General features: G+C 42.6%; 1 protein-coding gene across 1 annotated transcript in view; it reads right to left on the reverse strand.

Moving 5' to 3' along the window:
- P3H1 (prolyl 3-hydroxylase 1) overlaps positions 1–21,440 on the reverse strand; it is a 159,773-nt gene that overhangs the window by 130,374 nt on the left and 7,959 nt on the right. Inside the window, exon 2 of the mRNA XM_078642991.1 lies at positions 2,733–2,885. Coding sequence (XP_078499117.1) covers positions 2,733–2,885 — 153 coding nt within the window. The remainder of the gene's footprint in view (positions 1–2,732; positions 2,886–21,440) is intronic.

Consider the following 21,440-nt stretch of genomic DNA (forward strand, 5'->3'; position numbering starts at 1 on the left):
CAAGGCCCGAGCTACCTCAACAACCGCCTCAACTTCTACGCTCCCAAACGCCACCTCCGATCGACCAACCACGCCCTCGCCGCCGTCCCCCGCATCCGAAGAGCGACAACAGGAGGAAGGTTTTTCTCCTACCTGGCCGCCAAGACCTGGAACTCCCTCCCTCCCGACCTGCGCCTGACCCAAGACCACCTCTCCTTCAGGAAGAAGCTCAAGACCTGGCTGTTCGAGCAGTAGCAGCACCCCCCCCCCCCCCCCCCCAAGCGCCTTGAGACCCTCCGGGTAAGTAGTGCGCTCTACAAATGTCTTTGATTGATTGATTGATTATTGTTATAATCATCATGGTCATCATGGTCATCATTTCTTGCACAAATCTGGAAATCCTAGAAATGTATTAATGTATAACCAATGGGAACACTGTCCTACGCCACCAAAGGGTAGCTCAAAAACATTTGCTAGAAAGTTTCCACACTTTTCAGAGCTCAATGTATCCAATCCAGAATCGTTTTACTTTAAAAATGTAAACAAAACAGGAATGAAAAGTATGCTAACAAATACCAAACAAATTTATCCTGCAACATTTTATGCTCAACTGTCTAGACTAGGTTTCGACTTTTTGAAAAACAACATTGAGACAAAAACTGTCTGGGGGACAAAAGATTGGCAGGTGCAGGGGACAGAAGCTTTGTTTAGAGCCTGCATCATCCATGAGCAAATTATGTTTTTGAATGACACTGTCCAACAGACGTCTTGTCTTGGGCTAGCCAAAATAAAAGACCTGAATAATCCGTCTATACCTACACCTGATAGCAGTAACACTTCAGAGGGTGAGGTCAATGTACATATTATTTTGCATCAAAACAGAACAGATCCAGATTGGAAAAAATGGTTAATATGGCCCACAGACACAAACAACTGTCAAGATAGGTTCCTGAACAAAACACGGAAATTCATATTCAATAGGCCAGATCCAAGATATGTTCAGAGACAGCATCCAGGAATAGTAACAACATACAGTGTAGGGAAGCTGTGCCTTGATTGGCTACATAGATCTACACTTAAGGATGTTAAACAACACTTATCTTTACTTAAAGATGGCACTGATCTTACGGAATTCTTGCTAGGACCAAGAACACCGCATCATAAACATTTTATATATGCCGGTATCTATGCTGCTTATAATGAAGCATGGAAAATTACGCAAGCAGAGACTGCAGAAAGAATACAAGAAATTGATTGTATTAATTTAGAGAAAACTCTCTCTCTGGTTGACAATGGGTTAACGACTCTGTCGTCCAGGATATATTCATTGGACAGCATAGTGTCTTCTGCCATAGACATCATGGAACAGGACTTGGTCATGTTGCAACATGGTCAGTCGCAATTACGTTCTATCATGCTATTAGGCTGGACGTTGCAAAACCTTTGCTCAGGCTATGTGCCTTGGCGTTTAATCAATACTACGTCACTGTTTTCAGAATTCAATCTCACTCATAAACAGATCAAATTGACACAGAGGGGAGCAGACTATACGGTGCTGAACATTGAAAAACTGGAAAGATTGCCATATACTGTCGCTGAAAAGCCAGCTACTGAATGGATTATACATGTAACAATCACTCTGCCGGTTACCATTTTCCATTTTCAGTATTGCCTAAAACATATACCAGCAGGCACATATGAAAGGTTGGGTAAAGAATACATCAAGACATCCTGGGAATTACTGTACACTTACAGATGTTGGAGTGGGCGTCGTGAAGTGTTTCTAAGCGGGAAAAACTGAAAACGCACTAAGCGGTTCCCTCCTTTGTCAGGGTATACACTGTGATGGTTCCTCTAACAACTTATCCTGCCACCTGCAAGGTTCAACAGCCGCGGTGATTTATCCAATTTTTGGGCAACTCTCGAATGGGAGTTACCTCAAGTTGAACGATCACAGCTGCTGTGGCATTTTGCCAGGAATACCATATCTAGTAACTTTGTCAGCCAGGGTCACTTGCTGTATGCAAGTTTTGTTTCCAAAAACCAAGACAGACCGGGAGTCGCCGTTATGGCCTTCACTGAACATCTTGATACTTTAGGCAGAATGAAAGTCATTCTTTTACAAAAAACGTTGCCACTGACCTCGGTTAAGGAAACCTATGATCTGTAAGTCGCAAGGATTTCTGCAGAGATACATGCCCTCTTAACTACAAATTGCCCTATACATTTCTCAGAAATGGTAAGTTGTATCTTAAACATGTCTGATACGAGTGGTATTGTACATGTATTTAAGACCGCATTTTCTGGACTGTTGGCACCTTTTCAAGCAGTCCTAGGAATGATTCCAAACTTTGTGCACTCTGTGCTTGGTGGATTGCCTCTCATTTTGGGACGCTCTACAGGGATACTATTTTTGCTCCTACTGTTGCAATATGGCAAGTCAATTCACCAGCGACACCCAGTTCTCTATGGAGACAACTCTACTGGCGATGAAGTGTCGTGGGCGCATCGTCCAAATTTTGGGAATACCTCGTCTAAGAGAATTAAATACCACATGGTTTCTGTCATTTAGAACAATTTGGCAAGATTGCACCTTACCTGTTCCACGCTGCCTGGTATCTGGGCTCCAATATCAGCAACACTGCTACTAAACTAGGTCTCATACCTCGATGACAAACCACTAAAGGTCATGGTCTCAATGGCACAGCTGCTCTAGGTGGAAAATCATAATGGATCAGGAAAGACCTACTTACCATGTGGGGTTTAGCTTCCAGGTCCTTGAAGTCAGAATCTTTGATGCCAGCCATCAATTTATAATATTCTAGATTCTGTCTCATCTCCATGTGGTCAGGGTTTGCAACATAGAAGGTGTGTGCAGCAGCAACAGCTTTATCCAGCATGTTAATCTAAAAGGAGATTTACAAAAAAGAAAAATCATGCACGTATGTCAGTGATAAACTTAAAAAATAAACATGCAACAATGATATACCCAACACAAGCCTCAGCAATGGGTAAAGGCAACCTTGGTTATCGGAACCTTGTTATTAGGTCCAATATTTCAATATTTTTTGTAAGCGCTGTTCAAATAATACTCGGCAAACTTTATTATCCATGTGCTTCTCTAATTTAATTCTATTAATAGTAAATTTGTGCATGCATGTAGTTTAATTAGTAATAAATTACTGAGGATAAAAAAAAAATCAATAAATATGTATTAAAAAAAGTGAAGAAACATTTTTTTTTAAAGAAACGATTGATTTCTTCATAAGACTAACAAACATTAAAAACTATACTGTAATTCAGCAGATGACATCACATAAGACAGTTAACCCTTAAACGTATAACTTTCATTGTGTTACTATTATAATCGCAACCTTATCTGGGGCGCAACAAAACAATGCTTTATTTGATTCATGCGTAAGAATCAAAGCATATTATATTTTGTAAACTAAATTTTACCTCCGTTAGATAGGAAAGAAGTTACTCTATACTTCTAAAAGGAAAGTTGAAATTTTGCACGAGATGTACATGTATAAAATAAAATCTCAAAATTCTGTAGGAGCCATTGAATCTACTTTTTGAACTCAGTACAAACTTACATCAAGTATTTTTTTTTAATAATATGGGCCTTCTTAAGATCTAAACAACCCTTTTACCAGCAACTCTGTCCATATTTGCATGTCAGAAATTGGCTCTAAGACAAAAAGTTAAAAGAATCTTTATGTACTGATTTTCAACTAAGGACTCCTTCTGCTTCTTTTAATGCACGACTAAGTACATACTGGTGTAAGCTTGAAGCAATGATTCCTCTATGCAAATAGAACCTTTTCTTAGACCTAGTTCCACTCTATTTCCAAATGAATGAATGAATGAAACGTCATTTGTAAAGCGCACAGCTACTCCAAGGTGTGTCCCGGCGCTACATAACAGTTTCTCTGCACAGTAGACCAAAACGCAGAGAGCATCCTCAGAAATCAAACAGAAATGTTTTTAAGTACTTTCTAAAAATTGAAAAATCCAGATTGCCCTTAGTGACAGTGGAAGTTAATTATAGGTCTTAGGTCCAAGATACGGATCCGCCCCTGGTTCTGGAACGGTGGATCTTGGGAATTGTGGCCAAATGGCCAAACGTTGAACAAAGTGTCCTGGCCTCCTCCTAAGATAGGCTGCGCCCTCATCATGTAGTGCTTTATGCACCAGGACCACACTCTTGAACTAGAACCTCTTTCTCACAGAGAGCCAGTGAAGTGATCTCAGATGAGGAGATATGTGGGTCCTAGGGACAAGGTTGAGAATCAGTCTTGCGGCCGCATCCTGCACCACTTGCAGTCTGTTTGAAAGATATTCTGGGAGCCCCAAATACAGGAGACTTCCATAATCTAGTCTAGAGGTGATCAGCGCCTGTAGCATTGTTTTCCTGGATTCAACCGAGAGAAGTGGCAGAAACTTTCTCAATGTACGTAGGAGACCAAAGCCGGTGCTCCCCAGGGCTTGGATTTGCAGTTGCAGGGACAAAACACTGTCTATCTTGATCCCCAATGATACCCTGTATTCATTAGAGTAGCTGGGACGTCATCTTGAGGGCACATGACCTCCAGATATCTGTGTTGCATTTTAGTTTGGTGATTGCTAGCCAGTTGAACACATTAACTAAACAGGTTTTAATAATTTCTCTATCAAATCCGCCCCTTTGTTACAAGAAAAAAGAAGCTCTGTGTCATCCGCGTACAATATCAAGAGACACAGCAATTATGCATTTTATAGTCCTTTTTTTATGCCCATCTGTAGCGTGTGACTAAAAGTGATGCTTCTAAGGATCAAATCTAGGGAGCAGTGAGGGAAAGAGGGTTGTTTAGATCTTGAGAAGGCCCATACCATAAACAAAATAGCTGATGCAAGTCGCTAGTTAATTCAAGAAGTATATGCTTATGTGAGCTGCACATCCCTTGCCTGTCCCCCACAGCTACTTATTTGCCTACTCCGACTTTAAAATAAAAAAAAACTAATTGTAAATTATCTACTGAATAAAGTATATTGAATAGGACACTTCTTGATTTGTATATACCAAGATATCCCTTAGGTTGAAAACTTTACTTGCAGATCACAGGCAAACAGTAATACTAGGACCATTCCTATCAACTGAAAAGACCATCACTTCAGGTGTACCGCAGAGCTCTTCTCATGGCCCTGCACTGTCTAATATTTACAGGGCCCGGCTCATCTCGCCGATATCATCCTTTGGTATCGAAACAACTTCATATGCAGATGACATGCAGCTGATATTAGTCATAGACAAAAATCAAAGGACTCAGGATGCAACTTCAAGCTTTGTCTAACAGAAGGTATTCGGTGGATGCAAGCTAACCAGCTCAAATGCAATACAGATAAGATGGAGATTATGCCAGTAGGGAAAACAAACCCTTTCAAAACAGTATCATGGTGGCCAGATGCTCTTCAGCTTAAGGAGCTCTTGCCATAAGAGCCTTTTAAGTGTAAGGTCTGAAATATCTAGCTTTCAGATTTACTCACTACACTACCGCCAGATCTATCAGATCTTCCTCAGCCAATCTGCTGAAACCCCCAACCTTTAGGTGCAAGACTAAAGGCGGCAAATCTCTTTCTGTCCGGGGGACTTGGGCTTGGAATCAACTCCCAGGACATCTCAGATTCATCAACTTAGCACAGAAGACTTTTATCTATATGGTGGTGGCATCATGCATCAGCTGCAAACATTACAGAAGAGACATGTCCAAGCCCTACTAAAAAGAAAAAAAAAACATAAAATATACAGTGCCCTAATCAAGACCCAATGATGCACTGCCAGAGATTTGCTAGTGTTAAAGAGAAGCACAGGTAGAACCTTCCTTAAAACATGTACAGAACTAAACCAAGAGGCATTAGTATTGCCAAATCAAAGAGCTAGAATTCACACCCAGTTTGAAGGCCATGGGGCAGACAGAGGCTATTGCTCACAAGAACAGAGCCTGGGTTCATTAGCCATTGGTGTACTGGAGTCTGTTCTGCTATGGCTCTACAACCTGAACCAAATACCCCCACTTCTGCATGGGACTCTCAGGGTAGCAACAGCAAGCAGTCAAAGGCTTCTCGGGGAGGTAATGTGTGGAGCAAAAACTCGGAACTCAAAAATCAACCAGCAGACACAATAATTCACTGCCTAGTGCAGTCCTTATCTTATCAAAAGATAAGTACTTTAATGTCACAGCAAAACAAAATGCTACACACACTAATGGGGGTTCAACACGGTTCAATATTCCCTACCATGGGTTGCCGCAAGGCATACCACCACTTTTAGAGTCCCCTTCTCATCTTCTTTGGTGCTCTCCCACATCTATAGTATCGAATGGGGATAAATGAACATAGGAAACAACAGGCACAAGTGTGAGTTCATTAAGCTAATCTCACTACATGTCCTCAACACACAGGTCAATTTGTGTGATTTTGAACAAAAAAGAGCTCACAGTGGAAACATTATGTTGCTAACCACAGGCTGGTCTTTACATTTCAATATATAGTCTCAGTCTTTTATTTTCAGGCTCCATGTTACCTGTGTGCAAGGGACGCAGCTCTGATCGGCACGCCTGAAGAGTTCGCACTAGCGGCGTCCTCGGGAGGTAGCCTCGCTCGAACAACTCTGACGAATAAAGCAGGAGGACTAGTAGACGGGAGCTGTATCCTTGACAGTTGTGGCCTTGGGCAGGCTCTCCGCTATGTCGATGTTGGAGATCTTCACCAGGTACAACACGCCACCAGCAGCAGGAACACTAGTCCCTCCGGTTCTTGCAGGGATGCCAGAAATCACTCTGTTGGATTGTGTTGCAGGTTTTCTTCACACAGTCTGCCATATTAACTACATAGGAAGACTGCATGGCCTTTCATGTCTTAGTCATACCAGCTGCGCTCCCAATGGTGGTCTGTTCCTTCTGGGCACTCCAGAAACTAGTAAGGCGGTTGGGTTTCTAATCCTGGAACGTCTCCCTTTCTGCACGGCCGGGCGCATTCCGTCCCTCTCTCAGCCGGCAGCCAGGCTGCTAGGTGCTACCAGACCCTCAACTTCTCCAGCAAGTTATGCAGCCTTCATGTGATGTCCCCTCACATCTAGGAGGCTGGCTGTGACGAAGACATCAGTCGACGTCTAAAATCAGCTCTTAAAGTACTCCGCGGGGCACTCCATTCCTTGGTCTTTGAAGCAGCTTGAAACTGGAACAAAGCTGAGGGAGGGCGAGTTTAGATCCCACTTTTATCCTTATTTTCCAAACAAGTGATCTGGATCCAGTCTAAGGTCCTGGAACCAATTTGAGGTGGTTCCCTTTCAAATTGTATGTTCCGGTGCAGACACAGCCCTTGTGCATGCCGATGGCTTTCACTGTGGGTAGTGTTGGCTTTAAGTAGGAGTAGCTAAAACGTGGGCACAAATAAATGTGCAGACTCTGCACCTGCTGTCCTCAGCGTTTCTAAAGAAGCAATAAGGTAATGGCACAAGGACAGGTCTTGCCTTGAAATCTCCTCACCTTTAACAACAGAATCTACTGACTCAGATGCTCTCCCCTATCATCCACCAAATGGCAGAGCTCTGAAAAATGTAATTGGTAATCCTATAGTAAATGATTCTCATAGAATTTCTAAGGGTAGCAATATAGTCAACCTCCCTCACATTAGTGTCTGGATCTCCTCCCTCTAGCTTCAGGAATGCAGTTAATATGCTTCCACTGTCTGGGGAGGCTGTATTCATCCTCCGTCTTATGCCATTCTAAACCAGAGACCATCGAAAATGGATCCTGCTTGTCCCTGCAGTCAAGACTCTTGCCACACAAAGAGTTCTGGTATCATACACATGCCACACAACCATCGTGCGTGCACACATGCACAAACAAGGAATGTCAGAACAAGGGTTTGGGTGTTACACCCAAGCCAAACTGTACTTGAGTGGGACAGGAAGATCGCAATCTCTCTACTAGAATGGAAACAAGCATTTGCAATGCAATAGGTCTCGCATTTGAGAGAGTTTAAGCTATTGGCATTGTAAATGACAATGCCCTTTTCTTTATATGTTTTAATAATTACCACATAAATAAAAGGTATTGTCATGTACAATGCCAATAGCTCAAACACTTGTAAATGCAAGACCTATTCAAAGAAGCAGCTGCCATTGCCCCGGGCTGCTTAGAAAGTGAAAGCAAGCATGGCGCGCTGAATGTTGCAGGAAAGCATGTCATGCCTGCAGTAGGAGAAACCATTTAAAGAAAATAGTGCTTACAGACTAAAAAACACTTGCTGTGTACCAACCGAAGTAAAAGGGCCAGTCCTCATGGGAGGTTACAAATGAAGACAAGGCGGTACTAATGAGGGACTAAAAAGCCTATTAACGAATCAGAACCAGCATTGGGCAGAGAGTGGGAGGGGCTTCTGTTCCATAGTACAATACAACATGGCTCGCAGAGCCGTGCATGCGCTGCCCAGGCTCAACCTAAAAATCAGGATGTTGCCACCACTGCTTTACGTTAGCCCGGGACATGGACAGTAGTCCCAAGTCATTAAAGAGAAGATGTTTGGTGTGCCCCTCCAAAACCCAGACTAGTTTTTGGAACTTGGCTTTACCATTGAGAGGCCATGGATCAGTGGACACGCATGATTAGCATGCTAGTTAGGTCAAAAGGAAGTCTGAATACCAGTATCATGTGCAATCTGGTCACTCAAGGAAGGGTTACATACCCATATACCATGCAGAGAAAAATCTCCAAGCACTGTTTGTGAACGAAACTTATGTTATGTGTAGCGATGGGAGTTGTGCTCATCCACTCATCCACAGAGATCAAAAAGGTAAGGCTGAGTTAAGCAAAAGGGACACACAAGATCACAAACTCTAGCTTGTTCTAATTGAGCCACAGCCAGGCTGTCGCCCTAGATAACCTTTCATGCTTCTTGAATTATCTACGGAGTTGATATAATGGAGCCACAGCGAAAAAGGCAGAATACCTTTGCAGAACGTTAAATCATTCTCTATTGTGTCCATGTGCAGTAGTGTGCAGCCCTTTCGACTGGACATAGTTACAAGGCAGACATATCTCCACACAACTAAGTTAGTGAAGAAAATGATGAAGTTTCATACTCTGGACTTCAGAAAGGGGCTGCAATTATATACCAATGGCATATTGTGTGCTATATAAGTGACAATTGCTGACATGAATCATTGTTTGCCCCATCAAAGCAATTTAACGCCTTAACGGCGGCCACGATTTTGCAGAAGTGCGGCACTTCCGCAAAACGGGCAGGGCTGCCATTGGCCGACGGCAGCACTGGGGAGGTAGTGCTGCCGTCGGCCAATGGCCGACGGCAGTACGGAACGGGTTAACAGCACATCATTGAAGCTACAGAATGCCTTAAAACAATTTTTCCGTTTTAACAGGATGCCGTCGGTCTCTGTTCGGTGACGTCTGTTTTCCAAAAGATCATGACAGATGCATTGGGTACAATTCCTGGAGTGAAGTTTTTTCAGGATGACGTGTTGATCGTAACAGATACTTTTGAATGTCATCTAGACATGGTATGGGAGGTATTACGTGTTCTAAACCTTAAAGTTATTACCTTGAACAAATGCAAGTTTTGTGAACCTGAAATAACTTACTTGGGGCATGCTATCATAGCTGAAAGTATTAAATCCAGGACTGCTCTTGTCAGACCGATTGGCGATTTGCCACATCCCTCCAAGAAAGACGACATACAATTTTTTGGGTATTGCTGAGTTATCTACAAGTTAATCCCAAATTTTGCTAGTTAAACTTGCGCTATTCGACAGTTGATTAGGAAAGGGGTCCAGTTTAATTGGGATGTAAAGTGGCACGAAGAGTTTTTAAATATCAAAACTAGTTTAGCTTCTGCAGTCTTTGAAGAGCTTTGTTCCTGTGGTACCTGGTATTCTTGTGACGGATGCGAGCGAGAAAGGTTTGGGGCTGTACTGTGGCAGAGACATGATGGTAGTGAAATGAAAACAAAGTTTATAAAGCACGCCAATCACCCGGGGGTATCTAGGCGCTAAGCAGGACCTGACAGGCTAGGAAGATCCAGAAGATGGCAGAATTATTTGGAAAAGAGACATGTTTTTAGATTTTTTCTGAACTCTGGTAAATTTGTCTTGAGTTTTAGTTCTGCCAGAAGTGAATTCCACAGTCTTGATTGGATAAAATTAAGCCCCTCCCACCCCAGTTAGCTTTCGTAAATCTGGGGATTACCAGGTTTCGACAAGTGAATGAGCGCAGTGAGCGTGCTGGATTGTATCATTGAAAATGCTGCATAAAGTAGTCTGGGCCGACAGCATGTTGTGCCCTGAAGGCGATGCAGAGTGCCTTAAACTGTATACGTTTATCAATAAAGAGCCAGTGTAGTTGAGCGAGTGCTTGAGAGGCAGATTTATGTTTTGGAATGCCAAGAAGTATCCTAACTAAGGCATTCTGTAGCGTTTGTAACTTATGTAGAAAACTTTTTGAATGTTGATAAAAAGTGCATTGTTATAATCTACTTTGGAAGAGAAGTGTTGTGACTACCCTCTTTTGCAGGCTTGTTGGAATGAAAGGTAGTACTTTCCTTAAGGTCTTCAGAATGAGGAAACAAGAAGAAGTGATGTGCTTTATTTGTCCTCCAACAGATAACTTCGTATCAATAATCACCCCAAGGTTTTTTGCTTTATCCCTGTGGGTAGGCAAACTCCCCAGTTCCTGGGCCACCAGTTGTTTGACTAGAAAAAAGGGTTGTTGCCAAAAAGCAGGAACTCAGTTTTCGAGGAATTTAATTTGAAGCAGTTGCTGCTCATCTGGTTACCGATATGAAGCATAAAGTGGTCAAACTGGGCTGCCGTGGATCCAGGATTGTTGGTGACGGATACATCGATCTGCGTGTCATCCGCATATGAAACCAAGGAAAACCCAAATTATTTAATTAAAGCTGAAAGTGGGGTAACATAAAGATAGAACAGAGTGGGGCTCAAAGATGAGCCCTGAGGGACACCACAGGGCAATGAAAAGGCTGGTGAGGTGAAATCACCTAGAAAGACCGTTTGAATGCGGTCAGCCAAAAAAGAAGTCATGAATTTTATGTGAGCTATCCTTGATCCCAATTGACTTAGGGCGATCAATAAGAAGAGCATTGTTGACCATATTCATTGCGGGGGAAAGACCCAGAAGGATCAAGGCCGTGTTTCCCCCACTGTCTATCATTTGTCTAACTTCTCCTGTGGCTGCGCCAGTTCGGTACTATGGTGACTTCAAAAACTGTACTGTGTAGAATCCAAACTCTTGGTTTTTTCTATAAAGATGGTCAATTCCTTATTGATGATTTTCTCAACCAGTTTGGCAGGAAAGGGTAATCTAGTTATAGGTCGATAGTAGTTGGGGTCACCAGTGTCTAAGTTAGTCTTTTTTAGTAGTGGCAGAATAGACCCTACCTTCCAACCTTTTGGAAAAAAACTGCTTCAAAAAGATTGTTGAATATGGGCGTGAGGTGTGTGGCCATCACCTCAGGGGACAAATGAATTGTTCTGGCCGGGCATAGGTCCTGTGGGGAACCTGATTTGATCTGCATCAGTATTCTTTGCGTCTGATCAACCGTCAGAGATTCAAAATGGGATAAAGCACTGATGTGTGTGTATTTCGGAGATCTAGTATTTAAGTCAACCATTTGGCTCAAGTTTAGAAAGGAATCATAGACAGACTTAACTTTATCCTGACAATGAAGTGCTAGTTTATTGCAGAATTGCTGATTAATATTTGGGTTCTTAGGGTCAGGAAGTTTTGAGCGTTGCGAATAGTTCCTTGGAGGAGTTCATTGCTCCTCCTAATTTTGCAGCAAAATAGTTATTTTTTGCCATTGAAATCATCTTTTTAGAAGAATGAAAGTTGGTTAAATATATTTCTTTATCTACTGATTTATGCGGAGATCTCCATTTATGTTCTGATCTCTTTCATTCCAGTTTTTTCCATCTAAGATCGTCATTGAACCAGGGTGCGGAAGGATTAATCTTATGGCTAAGAGATTTTTCGATGGAGCTAACTGGATTAGTGACAAGTCCAGCCATTGATGGTAATTACGAATGGCTGTGCCTAAATGAGGCGAGACAAATGGAGTTGATTGGACAACGAAGGAAGTGAGTTGACCTGCATCAATAGCACTCCATGGGCGCCGAGTAATGCTACCCATTTGTGGGCGGATTATTTCTACCTGTGAAGATAGTTTCAACTGATCACAAGCCTTTTGGCATGAAAGGGTTGAATATGGTTTCTTCTCGCAAATATCAATGGATGGTTGCATTGCAGAAGTATCATTTTTATCTGTTCTACATTCCTGACATTGTCAATAAAACAGCAGATTGTTTATCAATGTTGGTCATGGATTCTTCATTGTTGGAGAAGATGAAGATACATGGTGGAAAGAAGATGAGGTCAGGATACGGGAGGTTTTAGGTGTTTGTGTTTCTGAATGGCTGAGTGCAATTGAAATGAATGAAATTCTCTCAAAGGTCAGGGAAGCCATTGAGGATGGTAGTGGGGTTCCAAGTAGCGGACTGATTTAATGAGTTTTATGAAGGTTTAGGATGAGCGTCTGTTAGCAACAAGCTAGCAGTGAGAGGTGTAAGGTTAGTTCCAACGTGTGGTGTGAGAAGTCAGATGGTACAGCTTGTAACGCAGGTCATCTGGGCATATGCAACACTAAGGAACAATTAAGAGCAAATAACTTGTGGCCTGGTATGGACATTCAGGTTGAGAGGATTGTAATATGAGTGCAGGATGAGTGACAAGATACAGAAAATCAGATCATCTCCTGTGATATGTCATGAGACTCCCGCAGGTGTGTGAGAGGAATTAGCATTGGATATTGAAGAACCTTTGAACCTTGTTGGTATGTCTAAGTATTTGTTGGCACTAATGGACATGCTTTTGAAGTGGTCTGAGGTCAGTGTGGTACAAGATATCTTCAGTGATCAAGTTTTTGGCTGAGGTATTCTCTTGGAAAGGAAGTCACCAATGTGTCCTGATAGACAATGGAGTGCAGTTTACTTCATTAAAGATGGAGAACTTTCTGAATGACAGAGGGATTACATACAAGAAGTGTGCCTTGTACCACCCAGAAACAAATGGGATATTTGAACAATTCAACAGAACGCTTAAAAATACGGTTAAAATTGCAAACCTTGAGAGGACCTGATTGAATGAAAATGGGAAAGGATAGGGTGGTGGAATGTAGGTTTACTCCTCACTCTACAACGTGATGTGTCTGCCCTGGGTAAACATGTACAACACTTCTGGCTCAAATGTTCACAAGATGGTTGAGATAAGAATGGCTAGAGAACTTCATGTGCAGTGTGAAAGAAAAAAAACTGTATGACCTCCTTAAAAGCAACAAATCTTTTGGTGTTAAGGTGGGGGATAAGGTAAAGGTGCAACTACCTCAGGGATAAAGCAATTCTTCACGTTTTAGTACTTTATTGAGTGACCAAAGTTTTTGATGGGGCTGTAAAGTTTAAAGCTTTTTCTTATTCCTTAAGGTTTTTGTTTTTTGTGGGAGTGTAATATGTGGTCTAGTTAGCAGTTGTACTTATTAGAACATGTATTTGGTATCTCCTGCATTCTTCCATTTGGCCTGTGTTATGGTATGTGCTAGAATGGAATATGTGTTCTTGACTGGGAAGTTGTGAAGGAGGTTAGTATTCTGACTGCCTGAGCTGCTTGTTCCTGCAACAAATTTGAGGATTACTTTGACGCTGGAGTTATTTAATTTGCACACAAAGCCAACAGGTTATACCTTTTCGACATTTTAGCTTCGCGAAGGCTTTTAGCCGATGCTGCATCAGCAAAAATAAATACTTTTTGTCAATGCTGTGTAGCACTGGCAAACAAATAGTGCAATGATGTGTACTGAGGGGCAAGAATATGATGCTGTGATGGTTCAGCATACTGACGTTTGGACGTGCATGTGTCACAACACAGGGCACACATAGGGTATAGCGTGGCCATTATAGTATTTATCTTTTAAAGATAATAGACACCTCTTAGAGCAGTATATATTTTTTAAATGTATACATGTATGAAAGCGCGTTTTGAAAACTGAGTCACCTGGAATGGCAGCTGCTGGACCCTCCAAAAATTTAAAAGAAAAAAACGGCAGGGGATAGTGCAGCAGAGAAAGCAGGGAAGTGGGTGGGTGTGAAGTGAAGGGGAAGAAGTGGGCAGGGAAGCAACAGTGGAGCTTGAGCAGGCAAGAGAAAGCATATGCAAAAATTCAGGGCGGTGAAACAATAGGTAAGCTGGCATCAACTCAGCATGCAGGTGGTGGGTATTTGAAAGGAGAAGCAGCACACGAGGGAGTGAACAGGAAAACAAATGCACTCTCATGGATTGCTGACTGAAAAGGGGGAAAAAAGAGTTCCCTTAATGTGAGAAGTGGAAGGATACAAATCATCCAATCAAATGGATGGTAAAGAAGTTTTGATCCAGGGAAGGAATAAAACACAAGAAGCGGAAGGAAATCCACCCAGTAGGAAACAAGGAAATGAGAGGTAAGCAATGGGGTGGTACAAAACCCATTGTACGTGATTTGGTCTACAATATGTCTGTCAACAACATACAGCCAAAGCTCTCCGCCAGAAAGATTTAAATATATAATAAAATATCATGGCTCTGAAAGATTCCAAAAAGACATTGGACATTCCAGCTTAGAGCAGCAGTCGGTTGTTGTTTCATTTGTGCACATCCATGCCTTTTTCGCCAGTGGGCATCAGGCCGAAATATTGTGCCCTAAAAAGTGACTTTCCTTCCTTTGCATCCTCTCAGAACCATTATTCTTGGATTAGGAGTTATAGGTGGCCTTGAGAACACACTACAGTTCACATCAAATAATACCTGTCGAGGCAGGTACTGTCTGTTTTAGGCCTTTGATTCACACAAGTAGAGACACAGCACACAAAATAATTCTGCTCTACCCAGGAAAAGGAGGACAAAGATCAGTTTCCTGCTCAGCAGTTGCAATTCCATCTGATACACTAGTGGAGATACCTGTGAAAACAAACTAGGTAAAAGGAGGAGGTAGCTGGCCTCCATAGACTTCCTGCCAGGAGTTGGCGGCAATCCTCAGGAACCTGTCACAGTTTAGCAGTATCTAAAAGATACAGCGGACCTGGAGCACCCACAACAATAAGGCGAACAAAAGGGGATCCTAATCATAGTGAAAGTGTTAGTAGTGGAAGAGAGTAGGTATAAATCGCATAGGGCATACCTTCATGTAAATCATTACCTCCGGTGTACACAAAAAGGACACACGAGCTCCACTGGCTGTTTTTTCCACTCCTTCGGAGAAGATTTGAGCTTTCTTCCATGCTCTTTGTACTTGCGGTCAATGTTATCCAGGAATAATTATAGTGTACTGCCTGTCACATAATATGGACCCACACAGAAAAGCCAGGATGTTCAACATTTTCATGTGCTCAGAAGCAGGTGTTCTTTCAAAATACCTTGCCTGACCTTTAAGTGTTGCCATTCTGAACCTACCTGATTGAGAAAGACACCCCAATGGTAGCTCACTTGTTCTACCAAGTGTGGAATTCATTCTAATCTCAGAATTTTTTGTTCAGCGTTGGAAGACGATTTTCCTAACTAAAGGGTATAACATGAAATTCCCTGTCCTTAGACCAACCAAAATAAATGCTGAGTGACTGCTAGTATGTTGTAGCGTCCTCTACAATTGTGGTCTCTCATTCAATCAGTGAACTAGTTATGGGGTTTAAAATATCAATTAGTTCAGTAAAGTAACTATTCTACATCCATGAGAATATCTCATTAGACAGTTGAATGGCCCTTCTCCACAAAATGTACCATTAACTAAAACCAAAATGCACAAATCCACAACCTCCGCCATTATAAGCAGTCAGCAATCATCTACATAATTACTTTGCTCAAACACCCAAGTCATCAATGGCAAAATGATATCCCACAGTACTCCAATCCTACTTGATATTTCCCAAAGCTCAGTTTTTGCAGCGTATCTCAAACTGTTCCAGTCGACATTTGATACACTTTAAAGAGGTCAAATAATTTGGATATGCAATTGCATGGTCTGATTTTTAATCTGGTGCCGATATCAACAAAATCGCAACACACTCCAACGTTAAAGTAAGCTACCATCACACCACTGTGACAGCGCTTTCCCTTCATTTAGACATCTCCTTGATCTTAGTTTCACTCTATATCCAACCTGCCTTCTATCTGCTGGATTAAGGGATTTTTTTGTCAAGTTATTTTTATCCTTGTTCAAAACCAACAGTCTCCTGATTTCACTCTCACCAATCAGGTTTCCAAGAAGTGGCTTACTCGGGTTAACCATGAGCCAAGTGCGATAACAAACCTCAAGATTAATTTGATGCAAAAAGATCCATACAGGACGAACACAAGCACTTTTGCCCTAGACAGAGAGAAAGAAAACACAAATATACCGGGCTCAGCTCACACAGCCCCACTCCCATTCCAATGAGCAAACACCATTCGAGCTAATACTCTGATGGTGTGGTCAGCTCTTAATCTTAACATTTTTACAGATTTTAAATTAACCTTGGTAAAACAAATACCTTTATTAACACGATATGTTTTTGTAATTCGTTTTTCAACTTAGTCTGAAAAGTCACCTTCCTCCTCCTAACACCTTTCACCCAACTCTAGCCACCTGAGAGCAACAGTTCCCTGCAGATCACAACATTCAAATGTTCTATGCTTCACCTCCCCAGCACACTCAGATCACAACGTTTAATACATCTGAAATATAGGAGGCAACCTCAGTAATCAACTTGAAAAAAATCAGAAGCACATAAAGCCTGCTTTTAAAAAGATCCACTAGCTTGCAGCTGACGGTCACTTTAAACTCAAAGCCACATGCGTTACTCATAAAACACTCATCAAATCTTAACAGAGCTACAATCAGGAAACATCAAATGCAGCTTCCAGACAGCTAAGATTGGTTTGCTCTATACGTCTGTCCGCTTGTTCCTAAATTCAATATACACCATCTTTATGGCTGCAGCTTAAACTTACTCCCACTTCGCCACAGGGATATGCACAGTCTCGTCAGACTGCCCCTATTTCACTGTAGTACAGAAACCCACCCATATACTTCTGAACCTGCTATACCTCAAGAATTGTGTTAGCATCTCTTGCCGTGAGCATCTAGCACGATTCTAACCCATCACCATCCTAAACAACTGTCACCAAAAACACATTCACCGCCTCACCCTTCCACATTGGACTTCTACCACTTTAATCGCCTCCTGCTTTTCCCAATGATTTGCCATTCTCAATAAAGGAGGTGCTCTGCATGCAACAAATGCTAAATGACCGACTAAATGCATTCTAGCTTAGTAAAAGAATGTAATCAGTCAGAGATTTTTAGGTCTCACCTAGCGATGCAGCGCCATGCGATGCACGCGTAAGCGAGACTTATTGTTGCCGGGTTGCTTAGCGAAGTGGGACAGGAGAGGTGCACGAGTTTGTAAACATATTGGAGACAATGGCTGTGACTGCGCACTTTTGGAGACATGGGCTGTGAACGCGAGCGTCTCTTCTCACGCTCCCCCGCGCTTTTACTTTTGCGAGCGAGGGCGCCTGGGCAGACCATGTGCACGCTCACGGCGTCGTTTATTAAGTGACTGAGTCCATGCTGTGTTTTCGCCGTATTTGGAGCTGTGAGTGCTGGAGTCAGGGGTGCTGCGAAGAGTGCCGTGAGAACCGCAAGGAGAGCTGAGGGTGGTGAGCCCAGACACCGAAGGACACCGATGGCAGCACTACTGCCACCTCCAGGCAATGGGCGATGGGTTGTTAGCGCTTTGCCCTCTGCTCTCGCCGGAGCTGCTACCAAGGACTGAGGAGACACTGTTGAGCCCGGAGCAGGGTGAGGAAGGAGGGGGAGCTGGGCACCTGCAATGTTTCCATCTGCCTTCCCTTCGCTCTGTCTTGCTTGCTTGTTGCCTGCGTGCTCCCTGTGTGGAGAGCGGCATGTGGTAGCCCCGCTACCGACTGCAACACCGCCGCCACCTCCATAGAATGGATAACCAGTGCTTTGCAGCTGGCCTGACTATCATCGTTCGCGCTCTGCTCTCCTGCCCCTACACCTGATCTTTGCTCACGTCCTACCGCAGCGGAGCAGTGCTGGTGCTCGGGGCCCGTGGAACCTTGGATTATCCCGGATTACTCTAGATTACCAGTGAGAGGGACTTTTACAAGTTGTAGGTCTTCCTGTATACTTAGACTAATGGTACTGGAGTGGGAAAGGACAGAATGGTACTGGAGCGGGAAAGGACAGAATGATGGAGCCCACATCCGCAAACTTGGATATCTGTAGCTATTACAACCACTGCTAATGTAGAATTAGAACAGAACCCATTGGTTCGTACTAGTTCCAGCTGTGCTGTGGCAGAGATACCTGGCATCCCACTGAAGCAAGTAAACATTGCTTCCGGTCTTTGTGATATAAGTTCGGAAGAAATTAAGTGCAGTCACTCACACTGTATTTTTGTTGCTTTGGTGACTTCTTAGTACTTCAGCAAACAGCTAGGTGCTGGGTGGAATGCTTGAAATAATCTCAGCCACTGCTGATCATTCTAGAACCTAGACCATTGTTTTTAATCCGCTATGTCACTATAGGCAAAGAGGACGTGTATGCAGATCCGTTTTGGACCTGTTCAAATGGGAACAGTCCAGCCCAGACTGCCATGTGTACAGTGCCGTTCTGATTGAAACACAAGCAACCCCATAGCTTGAGTCCTGTGGAACAGTGAGCATGGGACCCGCATCTTGGCATACCTGTTACTCTTAGTGTGGCCATGGTAACGAACAACAAAGAGATGGAAGGAATGCTTTGCATTCTGGACCATTATTTGAGGGATCTGAGGTTGCATGGTGGGCATTATGATAGACAGGGATGCAGCCTGAGTAATTACCAGTGACAGAGATTAATTCAGAACCCACCACTTTTTTGTTTTCCTCAGTGCAATACCCTAAATTTGACAGGAATGCCCAGCAGTGGATCCCATGCTCACTGTACCACAGGACCCAAGCGGTATCTCCCTGATGATGCCTAAGTAAGGCCAGGAAGCTCATGTGTGAGAAAAAGTATGCCAAAATGAAGAAAAGCTGCCCTACATTTACCATATAGCACAGCCAACGAGCTCTCGGAAGTATCTTATTTAATTATTTGGCATTTTCTTCCATCTCCATTCCCACCTAGCCAAAATCCTCGCCAATTTCTCCCAGTGAGACACTCATAATGGCTGTCATCTTGCTGATTCTGTTTACTGCAACACTCTCTTCTTGGGACTACCAGTGCAGGCAATCAAAAAGCTCTTCTTGGCTTGCCTCCAGATTTATGTTCAAAGTAAAGCCTTCGCCGTTTTTATGAAGAATGCAATGTTTTTGTCTCAAAATACCAGCCTTTCATTTTTAGTAAATACATTTTCAGTCTCAAAATACCAGCTTATCATTTTCATCAAATACTCAGATGTACTGCTGCCACATATGAACATGAACTGGCTTCCAGGTATCATCATGTGCCCGGGATGCCCATCATATGCCAGCGATGTCCACCATTGTGGCCACAAAATTGTCAAGAATGCCTTCAGTTTGTTAATGATAGAAAGTGTTACTCCAAGGTTGGTCAGCATTGTTTCAGGTGTGGGTATTGTGTTTCCAAGCATGCCTACAATATGACAAGAATTACCACCATCATGCCTGGCTGGGCCAGCATTAAGGCAGATCTGGGCAGCATCTCGTTAAAGATGCACACAATTACCACTAATAGACCACAGCGACCCCAATGATGCCAAGGATATTCACAATATGGCACACATTTCTACATTTAACCTTGGCAACCATTAGGCTGTGGGGGTTCTTCGTCAAGTCAAGGTTTCCCAAAATATGCAGAGAACTTTCACTCTTTCTGTGTTTGTGCCATGCTAGAGGTGTTTTGCATCTGAAGTGGGGTACCAGCTACCCAAAATTATGATGATGGGGTTCAGTGGGTGGATACTAGAGAGAGGCACTGTTGGAAGGACACCACAGACATCAGGTGCGCTCAGTCACACTGGGACCCACATTTTCGCATATACATAGTCAAGTCAAGTCAAGAAATACTTTATTCGGTTCAATTTACAAAAACCATAAAAGTACACAAACATGAAAAAAATGGTCCACAAGTCAACAGTGATAAAATACAGCATAAAAAGGGAGGGAGTACCCATTAAGATATACAGCACATGGTGAAAAGAGTTTAAAAACAACAGTATATACAACAATCAATAAAAAAACTCATTGTGAGAAATTGTAAATTTAAAAAGACTTGATTCAAGTAACAATGGTCGACATTTATGAGGAGTCATCTAGGACCAAGTGATCTTTTTGCTGAGTCTCACCGCTATGGTTAAAAATTTAGCCACGTTATAGATTTCCCAAATATCTGCTAACAGTTGAAGGTACAACAAAGCTGGCTTAACTTGCCTAAATCCTTTCCCTTTTAACAAGGGTATAATGAACTTTTTCCTAATGCCTTTAAAGTGCTCACAAAAAAACAGAAAGTGAACAGTATCCATGATCGAACAACCGTCACATTTGCACAGATCTAGGTCTGTACCCCTGGTCCAGCCAGGGCGGCCAGAAATTAATAAGTGGATCTTGTTCAATCGGAACTTAGTTAAAAGATACCTGTGGTTGGAGTTGTTAAGAACCTTAAGATAAAGTTCCGGATCGTGGCCAGAGGAAACAATCAGTTGATGGGTCCTGACAGAGGGCTTTAACAGCTCCCTGCCTTCTCTGTCCATTCCTCTGTTCAACAAAAAAGTGTTTTTGACCCATTTCAAATCACCTTTCACCTGACTCGAAGGTTTGTTAAACAATTCAGGCCGACCCAACTTCTCGCACATTTGTTGTACATATTTCAACCAAGGGATCTTTTCCCAGTGATCTAGCATTAGGCAGTCTTTTAAGATTTCATGATTCACTTCAAGCTCTAGATTAAGCCAGACTGATATCCATTTTAAAATGGGAGCCATGGCAATTCTACATAGTCACACGCATGCAGACGTGTGCACACGCAAACACACTCGGACAAAGGCACACTCAGCCGGGCATCACAGCATTCAAGATATTTTTGATACTTTGCTTTCTGCCTCTCAGTACTCCGTTACTAGATGTTTATCTCTTTTTCTAGCTCCTACATCAAGTTCCTGCATTTCTTTTCTTATCTCTGATGGCATTTTAAAGAGACAAACCCTAACTCAAACACTCCCAAAAACAAGCATTTGCAATGCAATAGGTCTCGCATTCATGAGAGTTTGAGTTATTGACATTGCAAATAACAATGCCTTTTATTTTTGTGTTCGTTTAAAAAACATAAATAAAAGGCATTGTCATTTACAATGCCAA

The sequence above is a fragment of the Lissotriton helveticus genome, chromosome 5_1 (genome assembly GCF_964261635.1).
Source record: "Lissotriton helveticus chromosome 5_1, aLisHel1.1, whole genome shotgun sequence".
NCBI lineage: Eukaryota > Metazoa > Chordata > Amphibia > Caudata > Salamandridae > Lissotriton > Lissotriton helveticus.